This window comes from Chaetura pelagica, unplaced genomic scaffold (assembly GCF_000747805.2).
Source record: "Chaetura pelagica isolate M959 unplaced genomic scaffold, ChaPel_1.0 scaffold575, whole genome shotgun sequence".
Taxonomy (NCBI): domain Eukaryota; kingdom Metazoa; phylum Chordata; class Aves; order Apodiformes; family Apodidae; genus Chaetura; species Chaetura pelagica.
In genome coordinates, this window is record NW_009953200.1 from 917,556 (window position 1) to 937,555 (window position 20,000).

A 20,000-nucleotide genomic window follows, 5' to 3' on the forward strand; every position below is an offset into this window, starting at 1 on the left:
TTTTTTTAGCCCCCTTTTTCTACTTCTGATGTCAAAACTATATTGTTTCTCCCCAAAACCTTACTTACTCAAGTTTACTACCTGTGGCCATCTGATGCATGTCTACCAAAACTAAGCACTGCTTCTCATCTGGTTGGATATTCAAGATAGGCTCATGGGTTAGACTTGTGGATGTACGGGTAGATTTTGCAGGGACTTAAAGGTTCCCAGAATACCATGTGTGCCTGGAATTTACTGCATACAATTAACAAAATCTTACACATTTAAATGCTTTATAAGATTCATCCTTTCTTTCATAGGATCTTATCTGAAAAGAGTTCAGCTTAGCATGGCCTGTATTCAAGGCTGTTAATAGAAAATGCTAGTCCAGCAGTACAGTGAGATAGTTTTCAAAATGGATGTTAAGTGTATGTTGAAATCCTAGGTGAATGTGAGTGGTCAAAATGATCTCAGCACCAGTGTGACTTCTTTTGTCCCTATGTTGAAGGTGGGAGGTGGTCTGGGAGCATCTCAGAGACTGTGGAGGAAGAAGTCCAGGAATGATGATTGGAGCAGAATGGCTGGCTGAGGAGTTGTTTAATTATTATTTCTCCTTAGGGAACTGCTGGGTTGCTGATTTAGTTTTTTGCAAGTTGTAACTTTAAATTAACAGGTAATTATAATGAAGAGTACCTGATGAAGATTTTCCCCTTCTAGTTTTGCATTAGTCTATCATTAACATCCTGTGTATAACTCAGAGTACGGGGCTGCACATTGTAGTGTTATTGACTAAGAAAGCGAAGAAATCTGAACTTCTGCAACTGTGACTCTTCTTCACTCCAGCCTGTGAAAAAGCTGCAGTGGCTGCAGGATGGTCTGGCAAGCTTGCTGTCATAATTCTAAGTTTTAGGTGTTGGTTAGTCATTCTCTTCTCAGAAGGCTGAGATTCTCCAGTTGAACATTTATGCAAGGTGGGGTCAAGCAAAGGACTGGCCATGGCTGAGGAAGAGTTGACGGAAGCGCAGAGAATAGCTGAAGTGGTTGATTCCTGGAAGACAGTCTGTGATTCATCCATTTGGAAATGGAGGGGAGAGCAGTGCCAATTAAATATCACAAAAGGTAACGATAAGCATCTGAGCTATGGGGAGAGACTGCAGGCTTTCAGCATCTTTATTCCCTGGAGCTGCAATATGTAAACTCAGGAAGATGCCTGAACATTGATACTTTAAAATTTCAATAGTCACGCTAGTTATTGAGTGCAGTTACTGAGAACTGACAGAGGAAAATATTTTTGAGAGGAGTTTCCAAGTAGGTATCATATTTCTAGTTTAGTGAGCAGCAAAATCTGTGCTTTTGAATGGCTGTCAGGTCTGGTAGAGGGAGAGAATAACTGCTCTGTGATAAAATACTGCAAAGGAAATAATCAGTCTCCTTCAGAACCAGGTTTGCTTTTTTTTATTGTTCATAGGTGCACATTCAAAAGTGACTCAGACCAAATGTCAGAAGTAATTTGAGTGTTTGGTAGTTTAAATCTAATTGCACCATTTCCACGAAAACTCTTGCACACATTCCTTGGCTGCTTTTTAAACATTTATATCTACTTTTCTGCCTTTTAGACAACTTCATGAAAGAAGGTCTTTGAAGACACTGAAGAATTTAAGTTGGTCATTCTTGTTGAAATAAATTTATTTCAAAATGTTAAGGAAATACATCTGTAGACAAATACAGACCTTTCTTCTGTATGCTGTTTGAAGATGTTTTTCAGGCTGCTTTGGGGCAAAATAATTGCCAGATTTCACCTTTGATATCTATCATTGTGCTACTATTATGAGATTTGGTTTTTTTAATGAGTCATTCCTAGGCACTGAAGAAGTGAGTTAAGGAATATTTTAAGGAGAAGCAGATAGAAAAATGCCCAAATTGTTCATGAAGACTTTGCTCCTTGTATCTCTTGGAGGTGACTTTATTAGAAATAACAAGCAGGGAAAGCCATAGGTGAATGGAGAATAAGTGGATGAAAACTAAGGACATGGTGATGATCAGCTGAAAAAAAGGGCTGAAATTCCATTGTTTTGGGGACTGTGGCCTAATGCAGTGACTGGTGAGCAAAGCGCAGTCATCATGGTCCTAATGCCTTGCATGGCCCTGTGTAGTGATGTCAAGGTCACACTAATACCAAGTCTCTTCTTCATCCATATCTTCTTAAGCTGCCCTCATCTCCAGTCTCAGCAGCACCCAGTGGTCCCAGTGTCTTCCTGCCCTGTAGCCAGGTCCATTTACTGTCACTGTTGTTCAGTAACATCAGCCAAGGAACCACACATGTAACTTGCTAACTGGTGATAAGGTGAGCAGAGCCATCAGTGCTCACTCACCTTGCCCCCACCATCCTACCACAGAAGAGATGGGCTCTGAGTTATGAGTCATAGAATCAGAGAATGGTTTGAGTTGGAAAGGACCTTAAAGATCATCTAGTTCCTACTCCTCTGCATAGGCAGGAGCACCTCCAACTAGGTCAGGTGGCTCAGAGCTCCATCCAACCTGGTCTTGAACACTTCCAGAGGTGGGGCTTCCAAAACTTCCCTGGGTAACCTGCATCCAAAGCCTTTGGCTGCAGCAGTCTCTGCTCTAAGCAATTTTCTGAAGGTCCAAAGGAGCACATCCCCCATCAAAAAAACCCAACAAAACAGCACTTTTATTAATTTTAAGGTGATTGCCTCTTAAGAGACTCTGAAAACTGGTTTTCAATTAACAATCTAGTTTACATAAAAGGCACATATTGATGAACATAGTCCATGACTTTTTGCTCGGTCCCATTTTTCTCCTTTAATTCATATGCAGAAGCTGAGAGTTCCAGTGATCTCACTGTTTACCAAAATCCAAGGTTCTCAAAGGTTAATGTTTGTCTTGCTTTCTGCTGAGAGTTTAAGCTCTTGGGTTTTTTTTCTACAAAAGACAATAAAGGAAAAAGAAGAAAATGCTTCCAGAGAGCACCCAGAGGTGCAGATGATCCATAAAGAATTAGCTGAATGCTCTTGTGAGAGCTGGAAAATTCCCAAATGCCATTTTGGCATATAATGTTTCTGAATATCTGACAGCCAGATATTTTCCTATTCATATTCAGTACTATTTGCAATGCCAAATATTGCTGATTGACAAATTTGATACGTGAGTAGCCCATCGTGCTTTGAGCCCTTCTCTAGCAACGTGCCCAAACCCATTTTTAGCCACTGTGGTAGGAAAGTGCTCAGCATTTCACATGGCCAATGCAGTAGCCTTTCTGTGTGCATAGAAAGGGCATCAGAAAATATGATTGTGTAATGCAACTAGGATGCCCTCCTGCAGGAAGGAAATACTTGATTTGGAGAGGAAAAGGAATAAAGGATCTGGGTTATAGGAAAAATAGGAGAAATGCAAGATGAAATGCTGATGTTAGTAAAAAAACATTCTGAGAACCAAAGATGATACAGCAGCATAATGAAATAAAAATAATGTTGAGGTGTTTATGCTTATTCACGTGAGCACTAATGCAACACTTCTTGAATTAATCATACAGCCCTCCTTCTATATACGTATCTTCTTCTGTATATGATCATGTAGCTTACCTCCAAATCAGAGCCAGTTATATTTGAATATCTGATTACACTCAAATTGTGGAGGGGATTTTTTTTTTCTCCCAGAAATTGGTTCTATATAAAACTGGCTCATTTTAAGAATTCTGACTTCAGACAAATAATCCGAAATTGATGCTTGATTGAAGCTAAAGAACTGAACACATATTATTGCTTGTTTAAAGTTGTAGTGAGACTGACTACCCTTCTGTTTGAAGGACCTTCTAAAAATATTCTAGTAGTTAATTATGGTAACTTGAGTGAGTTAGAGGTTTAGACATATTTGGTATCAGAATTTTTTTAAAAAAGAAACTCTCAGTGATTTATACCCATGGGGCTTAAGGATCACCTACTGTGACACCTTTGATATGGAACAGCAAGTTGTCTATCCAAATTTCTTCTAAAAGCTATAGCTGTATCTTTCCAGTCTGTAGACATGTTCTGCTATGAATATACATTAAATATTTTTTTTATTTATTCAGCAGTATAATTTTAAGCCTTCTCTTCTTGGTGAAACATTTTTTACTTAATGCATTAGCATTAATTAAATGCCTACCAAAGCTGAAGTTAAAACTGGTGACTTGAGTCCACTTTGCTAAGTGTCACAGTGGGTTTGGTTTTCTATTAGTGAAGGCCTGCAGAACATGAAAGTCCAACTCTGTGCTGGGGCTGAGATTAGATCTGAATGCAAGGAAAAGCAACAAAGGTCCACAAAATATCTGAAATCTGCCAATGCTTCCTGTACTTAACCTACACTTTCGTTGCGTGACTGTAAAGAACAGCAAATCTTTGTTCTTTTGCCTCTCAGTTCCCATTCAGTCAGTTCAGAGGTTTTGGGGAGCAAACTCGTTATCAGTCTTCCTACAGTTTCCATCTGATTTTGTCAACAGTGAGTACATCAAAGCCATGAGCCCACAGTCACTTTTAAACATAAAAAAGTTTTGTAAAAAATGGAGGTTTTATATATACACACACATATATAATATTTATAATATATAAATTAATATAAGTATGGCTTATGAATGTGAAGTTGCTTTATATCTTTACAGTTTAGCTGATATTGGAGTTGGTAAGAACCCAAGTTCTGCTTTTGGATTCAAGAGAGAAGTACATCTCCTTTAGGTGGAGTGGAGAAAAGAGCAAGTGTTTATCTTAAGATCCCCAGATGTTCAAGTGGGGTAATTAAACTTCTGGAAAGTCATTCAGGTCCATCCATTTATGAAAACCTATTAGGACATTTCTTTGGTCTGTATTCCAGGAGTTTCCCCTAATCATCACTGTTTAATAAACAGAGAGGAAAGTCTCAGAAATGCCACTCTCTTCCTTTGTACCTTGTCAGGAAGATACAGACTTTGCAGCATCAAAGTGGTCTGGTGGTTTTGTGCCCAGATAAAATCACTGGCCATAGGTTCAGTGAGACATATATAAAGAGTAGGGAATGCTATAGCATGCATTACTTAGAGCTGAAAATATGGCAAGAAAAATGGCTGGTGACTTCTCATAGTTCAGCTCATGGTAATTGGAATCTGAAATAAATTAATAGAGCTATCCTGTTCATGGGTCATCAGCTGCAGAGGTATTATTAAAGAACTTGTGTCCCTGTTTGCAAAGAACACCTGTATGTAAAGCAATGTTGTAATGGTTCAAACATGCTGAATCAGACTTCTCTGTCTCAAAGCAAAATAGAAAATATAAATACATGGAAAGTCCTAATCATCATACTTATTCTTTTTTTCATCTCAACATGGTTACTTGTTTGGAAAAAAACCATAAAAGCAATCCACTCTTTTCAGTTAGAAGCCATTCATATGGCAACAAACCACTGTTCTTCCATTTATATCTGTATTCATCCATTTAAACTCTAAAGCTTTCCAGCTTACTTCTTGGATTTATAGCCAGCTGGCTGCTCTGTGTAATATGAACATATTCTGACTGTGCATGAGACGGTTTGTCTCATTTAACCCATAACTGTAATGTTCATTCTAAGGCCACAGCTCACCTGCATGTGTTTAGCATTGACTGTGCAAGTTCCCTAAGTCACAACTCACCATCTCTTTGCTATCTGCAGTCTACTCTAATAAGAGATCAGTTAAATCAAGAAAAATTCTTCAACCCCAAAACAAGACCTGAAAACCCCTCCTGGAAGTGAGTGGAATGAAACGAATATGTTCAAGATGGTGGGCCATAGCTGAGCCAGCTCATGTGGGATTGGTGCCCAATTTTTGGCTTTTACAATAAACTTTGGAATGACTCTGTAATACAAAGGCTTTAATAGCAAGTGGGAGGGGAGGCAAAGCAGGGAAGAAGGACAAGCACTCTCTTATGCATGCCAAATGGCTGATTTTTCCTAAGATAGTCTGATAAGCTATACCTGTTTATTAGATTTCTGCAATCTTAGTGTGTCGAAGAAATTCACTGGGAGTGAAATTGTGACATTTCTGTCCTACATTACTGAATCATCAGTGAGAAGCTTCTATTCAAAGATAGCATGAATATTAAAATTTGTTAGCATGCTTTGACACTGTAAGAAATACAACATACTATTTTTTCTTAATGCAACATGGCTGGGTTCTAAGAGAAGCAATAGAACCATTAATTAATAGTAGCAGTCCTGGATAATGTCATATTAAGCAATACAACATGTTAAAGCACATTTCTTCTTGCCAGCTATCAGAAGGAACCTTTACATATTTTAAAGGCCCATTAGTTTTGTTTACATACTCAGTGGAAGCTGGTATGCTTTGCTTCCAGTGGAGCTGCCACTGGCAAGGACTGAACCAGACTTAAGTGCTTGACTCCGACAGGATTGAATTTCCCAACTGTTGGATGTGGTCAGCAATAGATTGTCACTACTTCAAGGCAGCCTGTCCCTCTGGGATAGTGGGTACGACCCAAAACAGTGTGGTCCCCAAAGCTTGGATGTCTGGGGGGGGGGGTGTTACTGTCGTTAAAAATGAAACTAGCTGAAATTATATACATCAGAAGCAATTTTCCACAATGGAAAAGGTGGTCAAGGAATCAAAACTGTGCCTTCAGGTATATTACCCAACAGAAAAGCAAGAATGTGCTGGGCTATAAATTGCACTCACAATCTGGAAAGGATTTTCTGACTGGAGCTATGTTAAGTGTTAATAGTGAAACCTGGGTACTTTTCCCTTTGATCTCTCCTTGAGCTCATATAGAATAATAGGATCAAAATAAAATGCCATTTATATGAACACCTTGTTCTTTTGATCTTGGCAACAAAAAATTCTGTCTGCAGCTACAACTTAGCAAACGGTGCATCTGCTCTTTTTAGTGGGACCTTGGAGTTTATCATAACTTTTAATAAGTGGTGTCACAGCCCATTTTTTGTGTAGTTCATGAACCCAGTTGTAATTTCTGCCTTAAGAATCTTTAACTGCATTTTCAGAAGGTAAGCAGGTTGTGTAAACTGGTGGCTTATGGTCAGTTGTGCCTACTGTTAAATATATTATTTGTTTACTGCTACATTTCAAAATATAACGTTAGTTGTTCTTTGACCAGTTGGACAAAAATGTTAAATTAGTGTACTCTGAGTAAGAGCTAATGTATGTATATGTGACCCCAAGAATATCTGGGGTGTTTCTGTTTATCATAGGTGGTCAGTTCTGGTTCCCTGCTTTTTCCATCACGATGGTGATGTACCCCTATGTCTGGGTAAGAATTAAGCCTTTCTCTTCATTGCTTACCCCTCCAGGAAAGATTGTAGTAATGTTACTGCTGGTGGTTACGGGTCCCCTTTGCTTTTATGTAGACATGATATTCATCCATGGAGGAACATGAGTAACTTCCAGCTCTTTATTCCCTGGCCTTAATGGTCATGAGTTCCTTTGGAAGTCATTCTTGCAAGCACTTAAAGTAAAGCTGCTTCTTCATGCTCTTTCAAATCTCTTGTTAAGATTCTCCAACCAAGGCTTTGACTGCATGGGAACAGCTGAGCTGTGTTTATTGTGATAATCAATGATGTCTCATTGTGATCCTTGCTTCAGTTGTTGTAACCTCCAGAAGAAGATGAGATGGACCTGAAGCACTGTGCCAGATGAAAGCAAACAGACCCAAGTCCTGCAGTTCACCAGTGTCATAATTGCTGCTGTCCAGGAAGAGGGATTAGCGAGTATGGAGAAACACTAGCTAGGAGAGATCTAGTGGCCAAGCAGCATCTTAGGTGTCAAATGTCTCTCTCAAGGTTTCCATCCCACTGTAATTTATATTTAGCTATTAAGCATATTAGATGGGAATAGTCAGCTGATCCTACACCACATGGAAGGAACACTGCTGGGTAAGTGCTTGGGCTCTTGCTGAAAGGGCTGCAGTTGAGGTCGCTGCATGTGAGCTCTCCTCCAGCAGTCTTTGTTGCAGACTTAGTTGGAGTTCAGTAGTCTGTCATGAGACAGGATTATTCCAAAGAGACGTAGCTGTGGCTATAACCTATAACCCAGTCTTTATAAAGTAGTACAGTATAATTCATTATGTGCAATAAAGATGCTTCCCTTTAACTGAGCTATTTTGAGCACCAAAAGCAGCGTGGATGTATTTGTGAGGTACTAGGATTAATGCATCCTGCTGAGATCAGGTCTCTGTGCTAATGCAGTCACTCTGCCCCTAGTCCTTCTGCTAATGAGTACTGCACTCCTGAAAGAAAGTTTGCTGCTGTAGTTGTCTAAAAGGCACTGTCTGTCCCACTCTTAATTTTAGCAGAATATGATTCCCCATTCATCTTTAACCAGTTCTCATGTGTCTGTACAGTGTCAGTGGTCCCAGAATTCCAGAATACTTTTTACATCCTTTAAAAAGAAGGTATGTGGGACTCTTTGGACAAGGAATTGAAGAGATACAAGAAACTGTAGTTTTTTCTCCTTACAATAAAAATGTGATTGCTCTGGTTCTGTGGTTAGCATGAAACAAATCGGCTCTGTCATGAAGTCAGTGGGGTACAAGTTAATACAAGGTAGTAAAGGAATAATAATAAAGTAAAACAGCAAAGTCCACAGTCTTTTATGACAAAACCAGTATGATCCTGTTGCAGTCTAAGGCCCTGCTGCAAATAGTATTTTCTGATGCCTAGATAAGTCCAATTTACATATATACAAAGTGCATGACTAAAGCTGTAAAAGTATGCTTAGGATTTTACTTTTTTCCCCCTTGAAAGTAATTTGCTATTGTTCAGACTTTCAGCTTTCACTAGTTTTGTTTTCAAAACCCCAAAAGGAAGAGAAAATAACAAAAGTCCATAAAGGCAAAAGGGATATGTTCTCATTTCAGTTCACAGAATTTCCTGCCTTTAAACAATACAAATATATGCCCTTAGGTTTCTAATGTGCTGGAAGGATATCGAACCCTTGAAACATGAAATTAAAAGCAAGTCCACTATAGCAACAAGGAGTTTTACTGGGACTTCCAGTAGATCTTGACAAAAATTCACTGGGTTTTAACTATGTTGCCAAGCCTTACAAAGCCCTAAGCTCCTGACTCCATAAATGAATAAATGCTGAAGAACAGCAAGCGAAGTCTAGGCTGAATTAGGTACCAAAAAAATCTGATTCTTAGTAATTGCTGCCTACTCCCTTCCCAATTTAAAGCAATTATTTAATATAAGTTTGAGATGTATCCAGAAGGAAATATGGATATTCACTATGAAAAACCTTTTCAAGTGTGTGGCTTTCCTTAATTATGGTTACATGTTCAACAGGCTCAAGGTGTGGTCCCAGCTTGGGGTTGAAGGACATGAGGACCATGGGAGCAGCTGGCAGTTGTCACCAGATAGAGCCTGGCAGGTCAGGGAGCTGATGTCCTGAAAAGTGGTGGCTTGGACATAGTTGGAGGGAAAAACCGAATAAACTTCTTCTTGGTGTCATTTAATGCTTTTATTTTGATTTTGTCATTTCCCTTGAAATTCTCATGTACTGGCCTTTTTTCCACCTTTTTATCTTTTTTAATAGAAACCTGAAAGTGTCCTACTGAGAGCAGTTTTTCATGGTCTGTTAGGGTGTATCTGTATGAACAGTGGTCAGAGCTGTAGAAGCCAAGCACTGTGCTGAACAGTCATGGTCAAACCCTCCATCTCCAAGGTTTCTGATTACTATTTTTTAAAATAATATATTTAATGCAGTAATGTTCTAAATTACTGTGTCCTGCTACAGAGCAGGTGTTAGGTCAAGTGCTTTGTATGTCTGTGTCTTCTTCTGGGACAGGTATGATTTTTCCTGCTATCCTCATGCAGATGTGTCACCATGCTGGTAGCTGCCAGCTTGTTCAGAGCCTTTAAGGGTAACACTGCTGTTTGATACCATTTCTTCCGTTTTCCAGAGAAAACCTGCATGTTCTTCTTCTAATATCATAGTTAGCTCCATGATGGACCACGTATGCTCTCCAGAAGTTTGGCAGTGCAGACTCCTCAAGAAGCCCCTGTGATTTGCTCACATGGCTTTCTGGTACCTGGATTCTGAAGGGCAGATCTTAAATCCACATCACTGTCAGCCTGATTTATAGCAGAAAAAGGGAGTCCAAGGTTTGGGGTTTGTATTTTTTCCCTTTGAATGACACCGCTGCTAGTAGTGATAACATTTTTAGAGCTTTCTGACAAAAACTTGATCCATTTAGGGCAGAGTGCTTCTGCCATTCTAGCTCTAAAGCTGGAGAGAGTCTTTCAGTGTTTGGACAAGGAGACATTGATGCAATGGCAAAGTTTGGATTAAAACTCTAGTTTTTTTCTAAACCACACTGCCTGGCTGAGATACAAATGTGGACACATTTAAACTTCAGTTGTAGAGCAAAAAAAAGAAAAGGCAAATAAATCTGGTTTAGTAACACGTTTTCAAGTAGAGGACAGAGTCTCTGTGTTACACCATGGTCCTCAAGGCCAGAGGCAGTTGACTGGACCATCTGATTCTGCTTTATTCTTATTAGTGGATGTTGTACTGATGACAAGATGTGTTTTAGTTTTTTACATGCATACAATTATTATTTTAAATTAATTTCTCTAGCTTTTCCAGTTAAATCTTTCTTCAGTTAAACCTTCGAATGAAAGTTGGCTTCATTGCTTATTTCTTTCTTGAGGTACCTGAGAAAGTGTTAAATAATTAAGGTGAAATATGTGCTTTCCTGAGAAATACACAGGAGTTTGCATTTGTGCAGTCGAGTGAATTATCAAAACCAGATGTCAGCAAGTGGAACATTTTACATAAATTTATGAAAATCATTATTTACCTGTAAGTTATAAGAAGGGGCTTAGTTGCACTAGTTTGTTGCCAATATGTACTGCCAATAATCTGCCAAAAAGCAACTTGCTGGCAAAGGACCTGAAATGGTTTGCTTTTGCTGGTGCAGAACATTACAACCCGAAGTTGAATGAAAACCTCCTATAAACCAACTCTTTGATGGTGGAGTCGGTAGAATATGTTATTGATATATGGTCTACAGTTTATATGGAGAGTTTATATGGATTATGTATACTGTGCAAGAAATATGGATCTCTATTAAGGGTAACTTGATATGTAATCGTCTCGGACAGTTATTGTTTGGAGTTTTGGAGATGAATAAGATCACACGGTGACAGCTCAGTTTTAAAACACTGCCTGTCCACGTGCAGCCCAAAGCACAGGCCTGCTGTGTGTTCAATTAATACAGAAGGGCCATTGGAAATGTAAAATATCTGACATCTATACAGAGTAATTTTAAAGGCAGCTTTTCTTCGAGGAACAATTTATACATTACATAAACTTAGATTTTTCATCCAAGTATCATTTCGAGACTAGCAGGCTTAAATATTGGAGGCCATGGGGAAACATAATATTACGATAATGTTCTTTGGTGCGGTTTGGAAGGTTTTAGGAAACATTTGGAAGTATTTTTCTCATAAAGTCACTTAACTATTGAAGTGTTTTGATAGCACTCCCTTCTGCATTGCGTATGTTACAGAACAGCCTCTTTAAAGGGGACATCCATCCTATATATCCTGATTAGAAGTATTTCCACAAAACAGGAAATTCTATGTTACAGGATCCTGGTATTAGATTTAATTAAAAAAAAGGAAAAAAGAAAAGGAAATAAAAGACAAGATGATTTAGGGTGTGATAGCAGTTTGCAAACACCCACTTCCAATTCTGTTTAGCAAGAAGAGATACTTTGTTGTTTGGAGCTGTATATGAGATTTGCATTTTCTAAATAAGCACTTCAGAGCAGAGATGGTTGTTTTTTTCTGTTTAAGTAAGTACTAATAAACATGACCAATCCTTTAGGATCCCAAAGAACCTTAAAAACCTTGCAATGCTCAGAAGCCTAACTTTTTTTCCCCACAGTGTAATTCATGCTTTTGAACTTCTGCAGAAGCAGAACTTCAGTCAGCAATTGGTAAATTTCTGGCAGCTGTTATCAAGGTGACTCTAAGTGCTGCTCCAAAAGTAAATCTGTTACCTTGCAGTCTTACTGGTACCAGATCTACACGGTCATGATGTTTAATTATAGAGAAAATTAGTTTTTTTCCTGTACTATCAAGTAATTCCTGTCTTCATATCTTGTGCAAAATAATTCATACGTTATTTTCATGTGCATTATGAAATATGTATTGTACTCTGTTACCATCTTTCTGAGGAGTTTTTACATTATCACTATTTCATTTGTTGAGAGTGATGTTCTTAGAAATCATAACTGCAGAGTATCTTACACTTAAAGGATTTCAGGGAATTGAAGATGTGAATTAAGAAAGAATATATTTAGGGTCAAACTTTGTCTTTCATGAAGTCAAAGAGGGCTTTGTCTTTGACTTCAGTGAGTCTGGAGTCTCCCTTCTGGTATTAAAATGCACAGTAATCACTATCTGATATTGTTTTTTCTGACCTAAAGCGCTTAAGATATCGTTGAAGTCATTTGTCAGGAGTAAATATGGAAAAAAATTGAATAATCCCACAAGTACTGGATTAGGCTAGACAAGCTTTTGGCTGAAATCATGTCCAACAAGAGCAGCAGCACAGAGGACTCCAGCCCGACAAAGCTCAGACTTACAGGGATATATTTGTTTTGGAGTAGTGTTTGGTTTTGCTCTGTTTTGCATAGTTTCACTGCAGGCCTGTGTTGTGGAAGGTGGTACCTTTTCATGTATTTAGGGGAGTAAGAGTGGAAGAGCACTTAAAACCTTGGTCATCTGGGGCTTAGGCTTCACAGGGCACCTTCAGCAGAAATCTTGTTAGAAATTGAAGTGTAATACTGAGGGGAAAGTTAGAGGTTGGTTTGACCATCCTCTTTATATTGAGGTACAGAGATGGCATCTTAGAGATTAAACTAGTGTGAGTGTTGTTGAATCAGAGTGAAACTAGATTTGAAAGAAAAGTAAATGCTGAGTAAAAGTGGAGGGTTTTGCCAGTATCCAATGTGGTTGCTAGACATTGAGGAATTTTGCTCAGAAAGAAAAAAAAAGGTGGATGTCACAGTTTGAGGAACCTGGGAATTATCCTGTTTCTCTTTTACTCTTGCCATCTTTCCTATCCTGACTGTCTGATCTTCCTTCCCCACTCCAACAGACAGAGTTATCACTGGAGTCCAAACCAACTGCCTGCACTTGATCTGGAACCAGCCTCTCTTCTTGGGAGCATCTGGTCATCAGGCAGCACTGGAGTGACAAGAGTTGTTTCATCTAGCTACTTTGTTGCCAAGACAGCAATATTTTGAGTAATTAATCAGAAAGAAATCAGACCTAGTGGTATCCCTACCCTGATATAGATGACATACCACATCTCTTTCTCTGCCCAGGATATGAACATTAGGAAGGAAGATGTCCTGCTGCTGCTCCCAGCTTTAGCTCTCTCACATATTGTTCACCTTTTAGTCCCTCCTAAAAACTGTCACACACTTAATGTTCAAGTGTGAAATGTTCATCCTTAGCCTCAATGATAGTCACAACTTGCTGGATCAGGCTCTGAGCAGCCTATTCCAACTGGATGAGCTTTGAGCACAAGGTTGGACCAGAGACCTTGCAATGTCAGGTGATTCCCCAACTCTACTTTGTATTTCTCCTGTGTCGTGAAAGAGAGAAGGTAGATGATAGAATAAACATATCTTGAATCATATTTCCTTACTTCTGTATCTTGCAGTTTTCAAACAGGGAAACTGTTGTAAGCCCTACTTATTCTGCCCAGGAAAAAGTACTTACTGACTATGGCAAGACAAGCTCAGGCACAGACCTTGATTTTTGCTGTGCCCTTCCCAGTGCTTAATCTTTGGCTCTGTTCAGTTTTCTTTCTGTTCTCTCTCTTTGCTCCTAATCCTTGTCCATGCTTATAAGCCCCTAATATTTATATGGCATTATCTGTGTTAGAGATTACTGCTGACAAGTAATCTCTTCCCTCCTCTGAATGAATTACAACCATTGCTAAAGATCAGAAAGTATGTGAACAACTTCAATAAACCCTAATATCAAATTCCTTAAATATTGGGAATCTTCTTTTAAGCTTTTTGGATTGAACTGTAGCACAGCTTTGGGACACCTGACCACACTCAGCTGCTTTTTTTTTTTTTTTTTCTGTAGAGCAAAATGTGACAGTAGTTGCAGAAGGGGAAAAAAAAATCAAGAAAAAAAATCACTGAGCTGGGACTAGTCTTCTAGGTTAGTCATTTCAAAAAGTAGGTAAATATAAATGCACTGGTTTTACTGCTAGTAGGTGATTCATAACATTAAATATAAAAATATGGAAATATAAATAATACATAACTATAAAGAACAAATATCTACTAATGGAGTTGCAGTCTGTTCCAGTTTGGCCTTCAAAGATCTGCTTTCAAGACCTTTTATTCTTTTTTTCTTCTCCTTTGAGTGAACAAAGTTCTGACTTTACAACAAGTTCCAAAATGTCCATGCGGCTTTGGTATTTGGACAGTTCTTGGCCAGTAGTATGTGTGCATGGTTGTATAGTTTTGCATGTGTTTATAGTAGTTGTGGGAACAAATGCAGCATGGGAACAAGATCCATTCAAAGGAGCAAAAAGGAAGTGGAAAAGTGAAATTTCTTAGTTATTACAAAGGACACAAATTACTGTTCATCAAAACTTTTACAAGCCAAATTAACTCCAGGTATTAGAAGCACAGAAGCTCTCCCAAATCTCTGTGGTGTTTTAGGTCACAGACATTCTACTAAAAGCATTTCAGTTAACAAAGAGACATTTGGGATGGTGTTTAAAGAAAGTCAAAGGAGATCCTCAGACACTGAGTCTGTTAAATTCTATGTTAGGCTGTGATGGCGCATCAGTCGTGAAGGGAACATGGCAGCTCCTGAATGTGCTCCAGCTCCAAGGCATGTTTTCCAGTGTATCTGATTACAAGTCTCCTTTTATTATTTCTAAACTTTTTAACAGCAATATAATAACAAAAAAACCACTATTGCAGTTTCAGAGCTATCTAAAACTTTGCTTCCAAATATGACTATGGTAGCAGAAGAGCCAGTTTTATTAATTTTTTTTTATTTTTTTTTTTTTTTAAGGTTATATCTTACAAATTGTCTTTGCTCATGGAGAAGTGTTACACAACTCAAACTGTGCCCATATAATTGATCCAACCTAAATCAGCACTTCAGTTAGCTTTTCTGGTGTGGTTTCTGTTCATTGAGCAGTGCCATCATGGCCCTTCCCTCCTTTTTTTTTTTGGTGATTTTAATAAAACGGGAGACACAGTTTCTCTTAGTGCCATAGAAAGAAACCAAATCCCATAAGTAATTTGTTATTAGGGCAAATGAAGTACTGTGAATAGACATATTTGATGTAACATGGCAACATGTTAAAAAAGAGCTGGGGAAAACACGTCTGCTTCAAGGAGAAGTACATGGGTTTCATCAAAATGGTGTTTCATGGCATAAATGAAAAGCAAATCTATAATACAGAGATTGGGGAGTTTAAAAAGATTTGTTATTCAAAATGATAAATATTTAAAGTCTGGCTTTTAGTATATGGAATTTTTATTATATATGGACTTAGTTTAATTTCTAACCTGTCTTTAAGCATCTATGCCTAGCATGCATAAAGAGAAAGTTTTCAAGGCTTACTCTTCTAAAAGTTTTCATAAAGTTTAAAAATGGACTGTAAAATGTGTCAAGGGCCCTCAAAAATCTGAATAAATAAAAGAAAAGTAATATGGAAAGTTTTGAAAACAAGTTGTGTTACTAAAATTAGATAACTAAGTCTCTCACTGTTTGTTCTGAACTTTCAGTGTTTAAATCTATATGAGTTATGCATAAAAGTAAAATGTTTTCCATGTTTTTTTAAATACAAGGGACAGTACCTTGTGGAATCTGTTCAGAGTGTTAATACTCGTATGCTTTGGTGATAATTTTTGCTGGAAAGTTTCACATGTACAGGGTTTCAGTGCCACAAGTTAATCATAACAATACATTCCTTCTTCCCTGTTACAAATACAGTGCTGTGGCATTTGTCTCATCTGCCTGGTGGGCCTTCTAAGCCCCAGCTGGGAGAAATGGTGCATTCTTCTCCGTAACAATGTCCTATCAGCCTATCTGCTGCCATAGCTCTCTAGTTTTAGGGAGTCACAGAATGGTTTGGGTTAGAAGGGACCTTTCCAGGTCATTTAGTCCAAGCCCCCTGCAGTGAGCAGGGTCATCTTCATCTAGATCAGATTCCTCAGACTCCATCCAACCTGATCTTGAATGTTTCCAGGGATGCAGCATCCACCATCTCTCTGGGCAACCTGAGCCAATCTTTCACCACCCTCAGCTTGAAATATTTCTTCCTGATACCTGATCTTCTGAGTCTGTGTGTGCTCTGCCCCAGCTCTGCTATTCCATACCCAGCCTCTGAGGTTGCATCTTTAGAAATTTAAGCAAGGATTTCAGAAACTCTGATAATCTTTGTGGGATTTGATTCTGGCTCCAAGTAAAGCACTGGAGTGCTTGTTTTTAATCTGAGTTATAGACTTCTGGATGGTGGTGTAGAAGTCCTTCAAGCTGTTGATGTTCATGAATCACTGAGTTTTGGGTGGGTACTGGATGGAGAGATTACTCTGTCTGGAAGATGGCAGAAAAGAAGAATAAATGGAAGAGGAAAAAAAGAATAGCCAGAGCAAAAATGTTCTGGAGAAAATGTAAACACAAAAAAATGTGCTAACTAGACCTTGTCTTTCTCCAGCAGTCATTTGGGAAATGCACATGAGCAGGTTTAGGAGATTTTGTGGTGTTATTAGTTTATTTTCAGGTCATTTATTTAAGTGTCATAAAGAACATTAGCTAGTGGTTAGGGACTACAATATCCATTATATCATTCCAATCATGTGGATGAGTTTATACTATGTATGATTTACAATGGTCCTGCCACTGTTAAAATGGTTCTGTTCAGGTACAACATTTTTAAAAGGTTGTATTTACTAAAATCCAACTGGCTGAGCGCAGAGATATCTTCCAATCAAAGTCTTAAAAATTAATGCTTTTCCACAAGCAGTGTGGGTTGCAGCAAGAGCTGTTTATGGCTCTCTGCCTACATCCTCTATCATGTCTCCCCACTGTTGTTAGTAAAATATACAGAACTACTTTATGCCAAAACAATGGAAGTTAATGCAGATAACTTGTTCCAAAGTTAACCATCAAATAAATCTTTTTTTTTTTTTTAAACTGTTAAGTGAAATGGTGTTCTAAAACTTTTAAAAATTGTCAAGTTGATGAATACTGTGTGTGTAATACAAGTAAATACCACGGAATTGATTGCACACACATGTCTTAAATAAAGGATATTAAATAGTTTATTCCAGAGAGAGATCGGTGAGGTTTTATCTAATATTATTAGAAATTCTGCAGTGACAGATCAGATTTATAAGGGTTGAAAACTAAGAAGAAAACCTCTTCAGAAATAGAAATGATGCATTGAGTGGATGATTGGCCAGGAGATTAAAGACAGGCAGGGGGATACAGCCTGCCCAGGTAGTCTGACCTCTCTCATGTCAAGCAAGTCTTCTTAAGTGCAATGATTTTACAAAATCTGTTAGTTAGATTTGGTTTGGTAAATCAGTCCTCTCAGGTCAGTCACAGACTTGGTGGTTTAGGGCAAATTCCTTAACCTGTTTCTCCTTCAGCTTCTCCCATGTGTAATATGTCAAAGTACATCCTCACAGGGATGGGTCCGAAATTGAGAGGAGCCACCACCAGCCAGTTTTAGGTCTGTAATTCAGCTTAGACTTTCAAAATGCCAACTTCACTGTTAAGAACATGTATCTATGGAATTCAGAGGCACTGAATTTACACTTTTATACTCTGAGGGTGGCCAAGTCCCTGAGATAGGTGTGATTTAACACAGGCTCATCTAGGAACCTATCTTGTTTGTAACATAGGTCATGGATTTGGATGAGGCTGTTGAATGTGATTGAACTACTTCTGGTTGTATCTATGGAGCAGCTCCAACAAGTGATGGTGAGCAGTGGAAAAAAAAGTTGGTCTCATAGGTGATTTTGTCAGTGGCTTGAAAGTGTAGATGGACATGAAAATATAACAAGGGATGGCCAGCCAAATCAAGGAATACACATTACATGGAGTACTGCTGAAGTGACTGACTTAGGAGAGGAGATTTAGGGGTTTGAAGAAAAATCCTAAAAGCAATTAGTCAAGAGTATAACTGCAATAAAGCTCATGTGGTGTGTGTGTGTCTCTAATGTGGTAGTGATTTTGAAGAAAAAGGGTCTTTTCTGCATTCAGAGTGGATGTTTCTGGTGTTTTGGAGTATCTGTTTTGACAAAGAGGGAAGGGAGGGGTTTGTTCACAGCCCAGAAAGGAGCTGTGATGGAGTAAAACTCTGAAGAACTGTGGAGGATGTTGATAAGTGAAGCAAGTGTTGGCTTTAGTAAACAGTTCAGCAAACAGGCTATAGTGTGTAAACATGTGGAAATGAAAAGGAAACAGAAAATTTAAATGTCTCTACTTGTCTAGGAGAACCATAATCACACTGAAAGGCATGTCAGTAAATAGTAATTGGGTAAATTAACTTGAGGTACAGGCAGGTGTTTAGTGTGGAGACCCCATGGTGGCTGTGCATGGAGTCCTCTTTGTGTTACTTTAGAAAGAGTCATGTGAATGAAGGAGCTTCACTTGAGTGTTTCCTGGGCAAGAACTGCAGTTTAGTACTACTTTAAATCAAATATAGATCTGCATAAATGTTACATTTCATACATTAAAATAATAATAATCATTAGTTCAATGGCCTCGATTTACAGTGCCAAAGCATCCTGTAGTTGGGAAGGGTTTTCTGCAGGGTGGACAGAAGTCTTGTGTGTCCATCAGATGGTGTCTAATGTTGTCTGTGATACCTTGGGAAGGTCAGGAACAGCTGTGCCTCAGTTTCCCCATCTTAGCGTTAATTACTCATGAAAAAACTGGACGTGGCTGTTTTTATCATGTGGATGGATGTACAACTCAATCCTTTTCTCTTAGGTGTGGATTTGTAGTTTTGTTGGTTTTTTAGTAATTTGCAATTGATTTTTTTTCAGTTGGTCATTGTAGAAATCAGGCATGGATAGCTGGCTAAGCAGCTCCACTTCCATGTAATTTGGCCCACATTATTGGGCAACAAATAATCTTTTTGTATTATGTTTCAATTACCTGTGATGAAGCAGCTCACTGGGCAGTCTAGATGTGGACAGGACTCCCATTAGATTGAGCGTGGCTGCGTTTGGCAATTGCTGGCCACCTTAGCTGTAGTCCTGGCCCAAATGGCAAAACTTTTCTGGCTGAACTGCATTTTTACTTCCTGGAGATTTTTGCTTCATTTTCTTTTATCAGGGAAATAACTTTGTTCTCCCTGATGTTGCATGTGCTGTTGGCTGCGATGGGGTTCAGTGGAGACCTTTGGCTCAGTAAAACAAGTTATTTTCTTTCACAGGTACCATATTCACTAAAATTATATATGAAGTGTTTCATTTACTGAATGCTGCTGGAATTGTTGCTTGGACGGATGAAAAATATCATCTGTCTTTTGTCTTCTTATTTGCTATTAATTAATTAACAGTTAGAAATCCAACATAAGCACAATAGAGATTATTATTTTTTCTTCTTTTTCCTTACAGGTTCATGCCAGAACACAAGCTTACCCATTTGCAAAAGGTAATTGATGTTAAAAGAAATGGAGATGCTTATCAATCGGAGGGTCTGCCTGGGCAGCAGAAGACCAGAGCTTTGGGAGCTTTAATGAAAAACGGCAGTGTGCAGAGCGAGTCTGGACTTTGTGAAGCCCAGCCTGGACTTTGTACCACACAGCACGAGGGGCTGCCTTCCCCAGGAACAGCACCAGCACGACTGAACGAGGCTGAAGCATCAGAAAGTACAACTTCTTGTCAAGAAGAAGATAAGCAACAGCTGACTTTTAACCTCTGTAATGTCTTGAGTGGACAAGACTATCAGCAGAGACCTTTACACATCGC

General features: G+C 38.6%; 1 protein-coding gene across 2 annotated transcripts in view; it reads left to right on the forward strand.

Moving 5' to 3' along the window:
• The window catches only part of GTDC1 (glycosyltransferase-like domain containing 1), a 126,303-nt gene that overhangs the window by 71,441 nt on the left and 34,862 nt on the right, over positions 1-20,000 (forward strand). For both annotated transcript variants that reach the window (XM_009997400.1, XM_009997401.1), the window contains exon 4: positions 19,647-20,000. This exon is cut by the window's right edge and continues 15 nt beyond it. In XM_009997400.1, the coding sequence (XP_009995702.1) occupies positions 19,647-20,000 (354 nt within the window). The remainder of the gene's footprint in view (positions 1-19,646) is intronic.